The following is a 12,650-nucleotide window of genomic DNA, read 5'->3' on the forward strand; positions in this document are numbered from 1 at the left end:
GAGCTAGAGCCTCTTACAGCTGCATGAGCCATTTTAAACTGATAATAACAACATGAATTTAAAGGCATAATGGGAAGTATTTCTGTTTCTTTTGAATTTTAGATCATCAACAAGCTATCTGCCTTCCCCCACGTCAAGATTTTGGGACTCCTAGCAAGTGCTGGATAACAGGCTGGGGATACACAGAAGAGTCTGGTATTTACAATTTTATCAACTGATTCTAGAGGTATAGCAGACATCCAGTCAGATATAACACAAATAGAAAAAAGTGCAGCGCTAAGTCAGAGAGAACTATGACAGCTCTCCATACAAATGATGAAGTGCGTATAGATATAAGGTGAAGACATCCAGGATGGTCAGGTGAATCATACTGTGAATGTATCCCATCACCAACACCAGAATAAATAATGCGCTCACCAGAGCATGTTGACCCAAAATACTATACAGCATAAGGGTCAAAAAAGGCTCATTTGATGGTACTGCAATTCCTAAGATGGACTGCAACCACAGGTGTTCTCCAGGTATATACTGTACATTCACTGTGGAGCATTTCATCCTCATATTTCACAGAAGAAATTCTAATCATTCAATAAATTCTTCCACAGTAGCACATCTCCCCCTACTCCCCTTCCAAAGCACCTGCTCTGTGTTTACATTAGAGAATAGAAAGATGGAAGGCTGCCAAGTCACTGCTGGGAGAGAGGAGCAGGGGAGCTGAGCTGCCTGAGAAAATGACTTAGGACAAATTCTGGGCTTTTGCTTTGAACTTAGATTACTTTTTCCACAGTGCCTGAGGTGCATAGCTGCCTAATTTTCCCTCGGCTTTCTCTGATGGGTCTGGCGCCAGGTACTGAACACAAAGCATCCAATACTGGTTTGGGAAACATAGGAAAAGCTCCCTTGTTTGTGTCTTCTTCCTACCTTTGGTTAGAAAGCTTTAGAAAGCATTAGTGCATTTATCTATTCATATCCTCTCACTGCTATCTTTTGTAATTCAGGTCATTTAAAAAGTCATTTATCAAGCTTTTTGTTTTCAAATAATGTTCAGGTACTACTGCAGATGTGTTACAGGAAGCAGTGGTTCCACTGAAGTCAAGTATGGAATGCCAAAAAAGCTATTCAGATGTGAAACTAAGTGAAAAGAATATTTGTGCTGGATATGAACAGGGCAGCATTGATTCATGTAAGGTGAGTTTATAATATGGGCTTACACCACCTTGTTATGTGTACAGGTGCTATCTAAAAGTATTAAAAAGACCTATCATTAAAATAAAAAAATGCTGCAGCTATAAAGTGCAGGCACCTCTCTGGTCACAGTTAAATTACAACTGGTTCTGCATGGTCAAACTTTAACATTTTTAGGTATTGTTGGAGCTTGCCGTTAAGTCCAGCCCCACAGTTATTCATCATATAGTCACATTATTGGCAGCCTCGTTGGTCCAAAGAAATGTACGAGAGGCAGAAAGGGATGGGCAAGCTTTGGCAACATCTGAAAGTGCTGATCTTTTGTCTGTCAGAATAGTCCAGGATTTGCCTGTGACAGGAGGGCTTGTGAAAATGCTGCAGGTATTTGAAGGCTCGTGTGTGTCTATGCACTTGCAAAAATGTATATTTTATTATTCAGAAGATATATTTTCTTTCAGCATAGATTCATTTTGTAATTTACCTTGCAATATAATTAAACCCCCTAAAAGATACAGGTGCAAATGTTTTGGGAATTAGGCTTTTAGGTCTCCATAACAAAAACTCCTTTCTTTTAGGGTCGCCCTGCCTCTTGCTGAAAAGGATCCTAGGTTTTAGTTTTTATTAACTGCTTCCTGATCTGCAAGGCACCAAAGTTGCCTCTAAAAACTGGGGTTGATATACCGTTTGTCTCTGAGATTTAAGAGCCCATTTATTCTAGACATAGAATGGATAGGTGCTGTGACCCCTCCCACTTTCATGTAGACCTGTACATGGCTCTGTTCTTTTTATCTGTCAAATACTACTCCTGCATAAAACTTTTTGCTTGGTCATTAGTTGGTCCTGCACAGGGGCCCCTTTGTGATTTTGTCTGACACTGCTCTAAACTTACTAGTTGTACAAGTTCTCAATAAAGGTCTCAAAAATAACAAAGAAATCATCCTATCCAATCTTGTCAAGCACCAACACCCCAATAATAATGTATAAAATGTATAGAAAGAGAAAACGGGGCTTTCAGTGGCCATACGGAATACTGTTTTTTAGTGTGCGGGGATGCGCACTCAAGGTATGCAAGATAGTATTCGCAGCCGATGCTTTCCGATAAAGGTCTTGTTAGGTACCTGTTAGGTAAGGTCCGAAGTGGAGCTTGAGTGCTGAGGATTCAGGTGAAAACATAGTCAGAGATCAGGCCGACAACAGATCGGGCAAAGCGGTATCCAAACGTAATCCAAAGAATGGTCAGGCAGGCAGAAGTCATACACAAGCTGGCAGTGAAGTACAGATTCGGCAGGCTGAATGAAGAGGGTTAAAGAATACAGGCAAAGTTCATACACGATAATCAGTAAAAGAGCAAACAGCACACCCAGAAAGATATTCCAAAAGAAACGGGCATTGAGGAACAGGAAGTGTTGCTATTTAAAGGCTGGTTAAATTGTACATTGTTCACAGCTGGTTAAATTGTACATTGTTCGCAGCTGGCAGCAGGTGGAGCTAGTGAGTCCAAAAGTAAAGCATCAGGCTGGAAAATCACTGCAAAAACTCCAGAGCTTCTTCTGTGGCACAACAGATAAGGCTGCAAGTTACGAAACAGGGAACCTCCCAGTTCAAGGACACCCAGGTACATGACAGGTCTGCCCTCAAATTACCCTCTTCATCCTTAACAATCTGGACATCCAAGAAAGTAACTCTCGTTTGGTCACATTCCATGGTGAATTTCAAGTTAAATGAATTACACCCAATCCACTTCATAAAATTATTCAGTTCCAGTCTACTACCTGTCCAGATGAGCAGGATGTCATCTATGTACCTGTGCCAAGAAAGGATGTGGCACAGATACATAGATGAGTCCTCTCCAAAGAATACTGATCTTTCCCATTCCCCCAGGTTCCTGTTAGCATAGGATGGGGCACACTTGGTCCCCATCACCATTCCCTGCACCTGGAGGTAATGGGATCCATTGAAGAGGAACACATTTCTAGATAGAATGTATTCTAGCAATTCCAGAATGAAGGCATTGTACCCCCATGTCGAACTATCCCTTTCCTTAGGGACTCTGCGATTGTAGCGATGCCTTTAGGGTGGGGGATTGAACAGTAAAGGGCCTCAATATCCACTGTAACTAACCATGCATCCCTCTGTATGTTTTTGTCCTCAAGTAGCCTCAAAAGGTCTCTCGTATCTTGTATATGAGAGGGCAAAGATGTAACAAACGGTCTCAGGTAGTCATCAATTACTTTGCTGGCCTGTTCCAAAATGCAACCAATGCCCAAGACAATTGGTCGGCCAGGAGGGTTCCTTCGATTCTTAGATGCACCTTTGGTAATGAATGGAAGGTTGGCATAACTGGATTTGAGACATTTAGAAAATCATAAATACTTTTGGTGATGATTGCGTCCACATATGCCCTAACCAAAATTTCCCTGAACTCCTGGTGGAATTTTTTAACCTGCAATTCCGGTATGCGTCTATACCAGGGTTTGTTGTTCAGAATATCCAAACACATTCTGATATAGCTCTCCCGCTCCATTGTCACGACATTCCTACCCTTATCAGACGGCTTAATGACTATATTCTCCTTATTCTTTAGAGTATTCAAAGCTATCTGTTGTTGAATAGTCAAGGTTTTCCTATAATTCATTACATTTGGCATAATATCATACAGAGCCTTCTGGACAAATGACCAAATGTGTATGTTCCGTTGTAAGGGTGGGAATGTCTGCGATTTTTTCTTATATTTTGGAACCAAATCCCTGATCATACCCATGGATGCCTCTTGAATCGGGGCCATATTTTCATACTCCTCTGAGTTGATTTCTTCCCAGAGTTGCAAAAGACCTTTTAGGGCCCTGAAATCATTGATCGAAAAATCCCTCCATAGTTCCATATCCTGTGCCTTTCTGGGCTGGGGGGTCAATGTTTTGTCATACATTGTATGAAGAGTTAACTTTCTGGCAAAGAGAATAATATTTTTAGCGACTTCAAATTTGTCTGTTCCTGGAGTTGGGCAAAAGCTCAGTCCCAGGCTAAGGATGGAAATTTCATCTGCATTTAGTTCATGGGATGAGAGATTCACAATCCTCAAATCTCCAGTCTGCTTGTTTATTTCTTTACTAGATAGTGTTCCGAGTTCCCTTGTTTTTTTAAGTCCCCCAAAGGGGATACATTTGACTGTGATGATGTGATATTTATTCTAGTACCTGTATCGGCAGTTACTTGTTTCCCCATATGTGATGATTCTCCCAAAAGGCCCATACCGATATTCCCGGTATCGTGTGCTTGTGCAGGGTTTCCACCACCAAAAGAAAAACCAGATGCAGATGAAGGCTAAAACTGAGAAAAGGAGAAAGAAGGATTAGATGAAGGTACTTGTAAGCACTCCAATAGAGAGGAATCACCCTTGTTAGTGTTTGGTCTCTTTGTGCGCGAGTTGTTTGAGCCCCGTCCAACCTTTTTAAATTTCTTGTTCCTTAGTCGTGTCGGGGTATTAGGAGTTGCAGAATCTGCTTGCCTGGAAGACATTGAAGAAGAAGAGATAGACGATAAACCCTCAGTTTCATCATCATTGTCCATCCTATTTTCTATTCTATTTTGCTGTACCTGCAAGCGGGGAGGACGTATGGTCCTACTTCTAGGGGTTTGTTGCCATCTGTAGGCTTTGCCGGTGTCATAAGCCAATCTACTGTATCGCTCACAAATTTCTTGGTTTTATTCACTACCAATTTCATATTGAATTGTTCCATAAATTCATTCAAATCTTTTTGTTTCTGTAGATAGATTGGGTTAGATATCAGGTTTTTATGTTTGACACTCAAGGATTGAATCTGTGCATCTAAGTCTGTGATTTTCCTTTGGTAGTGAGTTTTCAGAATCTCCATCATTTGTATTAAACACTGTTGGAGATAATTCTCTCAGAGTGCTTTCACCTCATTGCTTACCACCGGAATGGCGGGGAAGATCTGAATCCTTAAACCAAAGGGAGCGCATTTATGTTCAGCATAAAGACCAAAATATTTCATATGCCAGTAAAGTGAAGATTTCTTAATTAGTAGTTTCACCTTACGAAGGAATGTATCTATACCTTGCTGCCCATCTATGGTCCCGACCGCCTCTAATCTAATTCTGGAATTGAAACCCTCCCAGTCCTGTCCACAAAAGTTCATATTAGGTTTTCAGTAAAGTGACAAAGTACCTTTGAATCGTGACAATTTATGCAAACCTAGAGATTATTAAATAAATCAAAATTGGAAGAAATATGCACATATAGATAAGGTCTCAAAAAGTGGCATAGGTAATGTAGAAAACATTTACATAATACTCTAATATTAATTTGATAACACTGTACATTTCCTATAGGGGATGACAGTAAGTAACAGAGATTAGCTAGAATTGCATACAGGCCACTAAGTACCTTTAATGCATTATGGTCTTGGTTAGAATAACAATCTAAGAAAAGGTACATAATATTGCATATTCCCTAGAGTTTTTATTTCCTGCTTTATTCTGAATCCGTAATAGGAATTCTAAATCCAGTAATGGAAAACTTCCACTGCATTTAGGCATCATCTAATTCACATTTTTAATAAACAATCACATTAGATGAAAGAGAGAGGCAACGGGTATATGAACTGGTCTCATAAATGATAACAATTCATTGCTAATCGGTTCTGTGGGTTATACTACTTAGGAAACCTACAAATGCAGTGGAGGAATGCGGGTCAAGAGGAGGTAAGTAGGTAAAGGTAAATGGGACATACCTGCATTGACCTAATTTGTTGATTACAAATCCCTGTGCACCATACTATTGGGACTTACATCTAACTCAGCGTGTTTTACGAATGCAAAAGACCTCCTAAATTTGTATGGATGCACTTTAGGAATTGCATTGAAGTTAGCTGTAGAACCTTGCAGTAGACAGACTGGGCTTTGTGACTGCTGAATATTTGCTGTGCAAGTTATTACTATTTACCCATTTGATTCACATCTACATGACCCCACCCCCATCCTCAATTTTTTAAAAATTTATTGAAAAACCTCTGATTAATAATAGACACGATATTGGCAATACTTTTTTGAGCATTTGGTTAACTTACACTGCAACATTTGGTCTTTGGTTTAGGACACTGCAATTTTTACCACATTTTGTTTCCTTTGCACGTACAGTGAAACAGTAATACTGGAGTTCAGAAACCACCAATTCCCACTTTGTTTTGCAGCATGGAAATCATACTTTTAATTTTTGTTACTTATAATCATGGTAACTTTTTAACCCTTAAACTGCCAGATTAATAACAGAAATGTCTGAAGACATCACACATTCACATCACACAAACTCAAGGACCAACCTTTGGTTACTTGCTGCAAAATTATCAACTTTAAAATCAGATTTATATGTTTTGTTTCTTTGCTCTCTATGAAAATGCTAATTGTCTGACAGTACATGAAAGTACTGAATCCATTGGATTATCATGACAGCAAGGAAAATTTTCAAAGGAATGGTCACCAATGGCAGTTTACAGGCTTCTCAGTGCAGGTCCTTTTATTATTTTTGTCCCTCTTTTAGAAGCCACAGCACCCATTTAGTTTTGAAGAAATATCTATAGGCTCATTCATGTGCTGGGTTACTATATCTCTCAGAGCCTCTAAAGATGAGATTTTCCAGTTGGTAGTGTACGTCTTTCCTTCCTGCACAACCTAAGAGACCAAAATGAAAGTGCTGCAGCTGGCTTCCTTAAATATTAGTTTATTCTACATTATAAAAAAATTTCAGGGGAATCTATCACTGTCATTTGGAGTTGTAATAGTCATAGGTAATGTGTAGAATTTGATATTTTGGTGAAAATATTTTGTCACTGAATTTCCTGAGAGATATAATTATTCAGGATGTGATTCAACTTCGCAACAACTGCACCTTTTTAATTTCAGATGGAGCTGGGCTTTAAATTATCATTTGTTTATCTTTGTATATGATAATTGTATGAATGCATTTTTTAGGGGGACTCTGGTGGACCATTGACATGTAGAGTTGAAAATACATGGTATTTAATTGGTATTACCAGCTGGGGAGAAGGATGTGCCCAACCAGACAAGCCAGGCGTTTACACAAAGGTCACGGAGTACATAGGCTGGATTGTAGAACAGACAAGAATGTAAGCATTTTATGTTATTATCCTCCCCTTGTTCACTAAAATCTATATACGTAGTTTTCACATGATGGGTCACAGGGGTCAGTGATTAAAGTTATTCTTAATTTGCAGGTATACTATCAAACACTTTCAATGCTGAACGTGTTATATCCCCGTGTTAAAACTGTGCCACTGTTTAATTTGCTGTGAACTCAAATAATGATTAATTTTCTTTGAGAAATCAACTAAAACTTTTTAAATGGGGGGATTTCAACCTCTGTCAGGTTTTTGTTTATTGCCAGACTTTTTGCCAACAGATGCCCTTTTCTTCAACAATCATTAAACTATCCAATTAAATGGAAATACAGTAAAACCTTGGTTTGAGAGTAACTTGGTTTAAGAGCGCTTTGCAAGACAAGCAAAATTTTCAAATAAATTTTGACTTGGTTTACAAGCGATGTCTTGATATACAAGTAGCCTCAAGTCACAGCTGAGTATAAAAGAGAAGAGAGGCGCCTCTAAGTGTAGCAATATAGTTAAATTTAATGAAGGTACAACATTTAGCAACTCACATGGTTGATGATTGGAACAGGCAGATCTAAGGATGCAGGCATCCAGGCTAAAGCTGTCCACATAGACCATCCTCCACACCGCCATCTACGTCATCCCTTCCATGCTGCCCCTCGCTTTCAGATCCCTTTACTGCAGGGTGGTCTTCCCGGTCAGGATTACAGACTGGCAGCCGGCGGTGCAGAAGATAGTCCCTGTGGACAGCTTTACCCCGGATGCCTGCATACTTAGATGTGCCTGTTTTATTCATCAACCATGTGAGTTGCTAAATGTTGTACCTTCATTAAATGGAACCATATTGCTACACTTAGAGGCGCCTTTCTTCTCTTTGATACTCTGTAGCTCCTGCTGGATTTTGCTTCTAATCCCCTTGTGGAAGCGGCTATTTGTGGATGGACATTTTATGGTTATATAACCTATCGCAATGCTATAATCTTTTTATATGGACTATAAACTGAAGGATTTATGAATAAATGGTTGTGGAACGAATCATCTGAGTTTCCATTATTTCTTATGGGGAAATTCGCTTTGATATAAGAGTGCTTTGGATTACAAGCATGCTTCCGGAACGAATTATGCTCGCAATCCAAGGTTTTACTGTATAGTCCAATTTCTCAGCTTTTGAAAGCTCTGATGAGGTGGGATTATTCTTAACCTCTGCACACAAGTTGGCTGTTTTTATCCTGTTTTATCCTATTATTATTAGTATTAGTATTAAAATATAATCTTTTGGATTCTAAAATCACTGCTTTGATGATCATTACTTTCTTTTCCCTGCCCAGAGTGTCATTTGAGGACCCTGGTATATCTAAATTGCCTACCCAAAGCAATGGGGCTCCAATAACCAGATGACATTAACAGATATCAAACTATAATAAGCAGCATCCAGCAACCTTTTGAGGTTTTTATTGTCGTTGGTGCCCCCCACTCTAGAAAATTAGCCCCACTTCTTGTTCAAGGTGAAACCAGTTACAGGAACATGAACTGAGGATAAAGCTTAAAATATCTGAACACAGACAATGTTTCCTCACCCCCTGCCCCAGATAGCACAAGTTACCAGAAAAAGGAAGTGAGAGGAAATGTTCCAAATGGGTAAAGACAGTATACGTTTGGCTCATGTTTTATGTTTTGCCCAGTCCATCTATTAGACATAAGTACTGTATATGTTGTTTTTTTTTAAAACAACAAGCATACAATAGTTTTTGAAACCTTATTCAAAAATAATTAGGTGCTGCACAGCTACTTCCACTATTCCCATTGTCTGGAAATTCAGTTTAGGTTACAAAAGTAGGCATTTGTCAGATTTGGTCATTCCCATGTTTTAAAATCAGTCTAAAGGTCACCATAGACACTACAGGATGGGTGAAGGTGCAGGCATTATCCAAACACTTTTAAACATTTATTCTGGTCACTGACACTAACTTTGGGGGGGTTAAAAAGTGATTGCCAAAAGTCTTCGAACATGTCCTGTCACTTCTCCAAATGTCTATAGGCAGGGCTTAACAACATTTTGCTTTAATCCACAACAATCCACCAGCAGGGCATGCTCACCTTTACTCTCCTCCCACTCTATTTAGCTTTCAGAAGCAAAAAAAGAGTACTACTGGTGATTGAGAGGCATACACAAAGAACAGGTGCACTTTAAAGGGGTTGTAAAGTCAGAAGGTTTTTTTATCCTAAAGCATTCTTTACATTAAGATAAAAAACCTTCTGTGTGCAGTAGCCTCCCTCTGCCCCCCTAATGCTTAACTGAGCCCCTTCTCTATCCAGCGATGTCCATGACTGTCTCAGCCATCTGGGAATGTCCTTCTCATTGGCTAAGACACAGCAGCGGCGTCATTGGCCCCCCTGCTGTCAATCAAAGCCAGTTAGCCAATGAGGAGTGAGAGGGGGTTGGGCCGAACCACAGCTCCATGTCTGAATAGATACACGGAGCTGTGATTTGGCTCGGGTGCCCCCATAGCAAGCTTCTTGCTGTGGGGGCACTCAAAGAGAGGGAAGGGTCAGGAGCGCCGAAGAGGGACCGGAGAAGAGGAGGATCCAGTTTGCTCTGTACAAAACCAACTGCACAGAGCAGGTAATTATAACATCAAAGACAAAAACAAAACAAAAACAAAAATTAATTAAAAAGTTGGGAATTTAAATGAGGTACTGCCAACCTAGGGCTAAATGCCTCCATCCCTGTTTATGTAGAATTGGGGGGGGGGGGGGGGGGGGAAATAACACTGGTTATAACCAGGTATAAAGCAATCGGCATAATGGGTAAAATAATATAATAAATTATATAATATATAAATATATAAAATCTGTAACACAGCATTGGTATTGTACAGCCAATTGCCAAGTGTTTATAGACAATGAAAAAAAAATGCTGATTGCTTTATACCTGGTTATAATCAGTGTTATTTCCCCTTTCCCCCCCCCCCCCCAATTCTAGGTGATTATAACATGTTTGTTATTTTTATTGAAAAAAAAAAAAAAAGACTTTACAATCACTTTAAGTTAAGTGTTCTTGACAAGTGTGAGTAATAAAAGACACTGTACATTTGTAAATACCAATGTGTACTTTTTTTTTCCAGAGTCATTTAAAAATATATTGGTCTACTGGAGGATGTTTCTCAATTACAAAGTCAAATCAACTCAGAAATGTGTGGATTTCCTTTAGTGTGTCATCCCTGAATTGTAACATTAAAAACTAAGATGTTGCCTGGTTTTATTTGCAAAACATACATGTACTTTTTTTCTATTGTAGCATTTTTCCTCTCAGGGTCGTGTGCAATTACCCTCAAAGTGATATGGCAAGCTGACATATCTTTGGATTGGAATCTTGGTATATGGTGGAATGAATAAATTGGGCACCAGTACTTTACTCTTTTTGTATTTTATTGCTGAATAGAATAAACTGGAGGGTTGGGGATAGAGGATACCCAAAAATAATTGCAGTAAATGACTCAGATAGTAATGTGTATCACAATTTCCAAGCCCCAATTTAGTGAAACATGTCTTTATTGTGCTCAGGGTTCTTAGTAGTATTCAGCTCTTTCAGAGTAGCCAAAATCAGTCTAATGACATTAATGGTAGTCACAGTAGTCACAAATATATGACTGTGTAAGAGCAGTCACAGTCTGTTCTTTAGATTGCAATGGATCTTTCTCTCTCATTTGAGGCCCTTGTGGCTTTGATAGCAGCCACAGATTCCTTATTCTGTAAGCAGAGAACATTTGTTCTCCAGCAGCAGCAGCTTCTACCCAGTTCTCCATGTATGCTTGTCAACACAGAAGATTCTTTTAAAGGTGCTCCCATGAAGTAAACATCTACATGCTTCAGTTCCCTTTAGACAGATCCTGCAATAGGGTAATTCATTTCCAGCAAAGTATTATACACTGGCTCTTACTGGGCAGAACACTCTGTATGGTAGCTCCAATCATTTATCACCTTCCCTGAGCTAATTGCACAGAACCTTCTTTGGAATTTTGCTAGGGCAGTATAAGTTTTTATATAGTAAATCAGTTATTTATTCTTCCCACACACTGAATACTGGGGACACTTTAGCACTAGCAGGCAGAAGCAATCAATCCACTGAGCTTAAAAAAATCCACAGGGCACAGAAACAGTAAACTTAGAGCCAAGTAAGCTTAAAGTTTAACTAAACTGCATCTGAGCACCACAAGCTGAAAACGCATTTTAATTATTCAAAGCAAACCCTGCTATCCATCCATGTCTTCATGCTTTATTTTGTCGAGAAATCACTTTGAAAACATCCCCCTAGCATTTCTAGCCATATCCATCTTGACTTGAAGTGCAGCTGATTCATGTGGCATTCACTTCCTGGGATCCTTCTACCCTCAGCTCAGACTTGCAAGCAGGAAGGTGTGTTGAGCGGAAGAAATCCCTTCTCCCCTCCACCAAAGGAAGAAAAATATTCCCATGAAGACTTATGGTATGTGTGACATCATTTTAGCCTAAGCCAGAAACCAGAAAGCAATGGAAGAAATGTAAACATTTTAAAACCAGTAAATATAATATGCCTTCCTATTTGTTTACTACTGCTAGCAGCAAAAGGATTTAAAATAGCTAATGTTAATTTTCACTTTAAGCTGCTTACAGCCTAGCTGCTAAAGCAAACAAATGGAACAAATGGAATTAGGAACACTCCAGCTTAGGGCAAGGTATCTATATTATACTTGTGATATATATTGATATTTCACTGTATTTACACCTTAAAGAAGATGAAAACTGTCTGCTGTTCAACTTAAATGGGTTGCCTGCCTATCCTTAATAAAGATTTTTTTACATGTAATTTGGCTTTCTAAGGTATATTTAAATAGGGTTATGTTTAAATTTCAGATACAGTACCATTTTTTTTTCAAATTGTGTGCAGTAGTGATGAGCTGAACGTACCAGTGATTTGTTCAGGGGGGGGGGGGGGGGGTTGGCAAACCTTTACTGCCAAATCCAAACCCCACTGAAGAACCAAATCCTAGAAATTAGTAATGGCCATTTTCTAGGCCAATTGGCAGGAGGTTATCAAATAAATGGCATTGGGGCTGGGCACTGCCCTGGAGAACATGTACCAAAGCAAACAAATATTGCAAAATCCTATTTGGTGGGGAGCATCGACTTTCATAATGCTTAAAGTGAAACATTAAAAATACAAAACTCACGTTAGAAACTGGTTGCCTCCATTACGTTGGAGGAAATACAATGGGCAACTGTTTCTTTCTCTACATGTAAAACTCCAGAAGATGATGTCATCCAGATAAAAGTGTATAGTGG

The 12,650-nt window shown here is 39.2% G+C and overlaps 1 protein-coding gene across 1 annotated transcript in view; it reads left to right on the top strand.

The window, feature by feature from the left end:
- The window catches only part of KLKB1 (kallikrein B1), a gene marked incomplete at its 5' end in the record, with an annotated part of 112,850 nt that extends 102,181 nt beyond the window's left edge, over window positions 1-10,669 (top strand). The window contains 4 exon segments of the mRNA XM_082244057.1: window positions 103-195; window positions 1,049-1,188; window positions 7,174-7,328; window positions 10,454-10,669. Of these exon segments, the coding sequence (XP_082100183.1) occupies window positions 103-195; window positions 1,049-1,188; window positions 7,174-7,328; window positions 10,454-10,463 (398 nt within the window). The 3' untranslated portion in view covers window positions 10,464-10,669.
- Between the last annotated feature and the right edge of the window lie 1,981 nt (window positions 10,670-12,650).

This window comes from Pelophylax lessonae (genome assembly GCF_965119305.1).
Source record: "Pelophylax lessonae genome assembly, chromosome: 1".
Taxonomy (NCBI): Eukaryota; Metazoa; Chordata; class Amphibia; order Anura; family Ranidae; genus Pelophylax; species Pelophylax lessonae.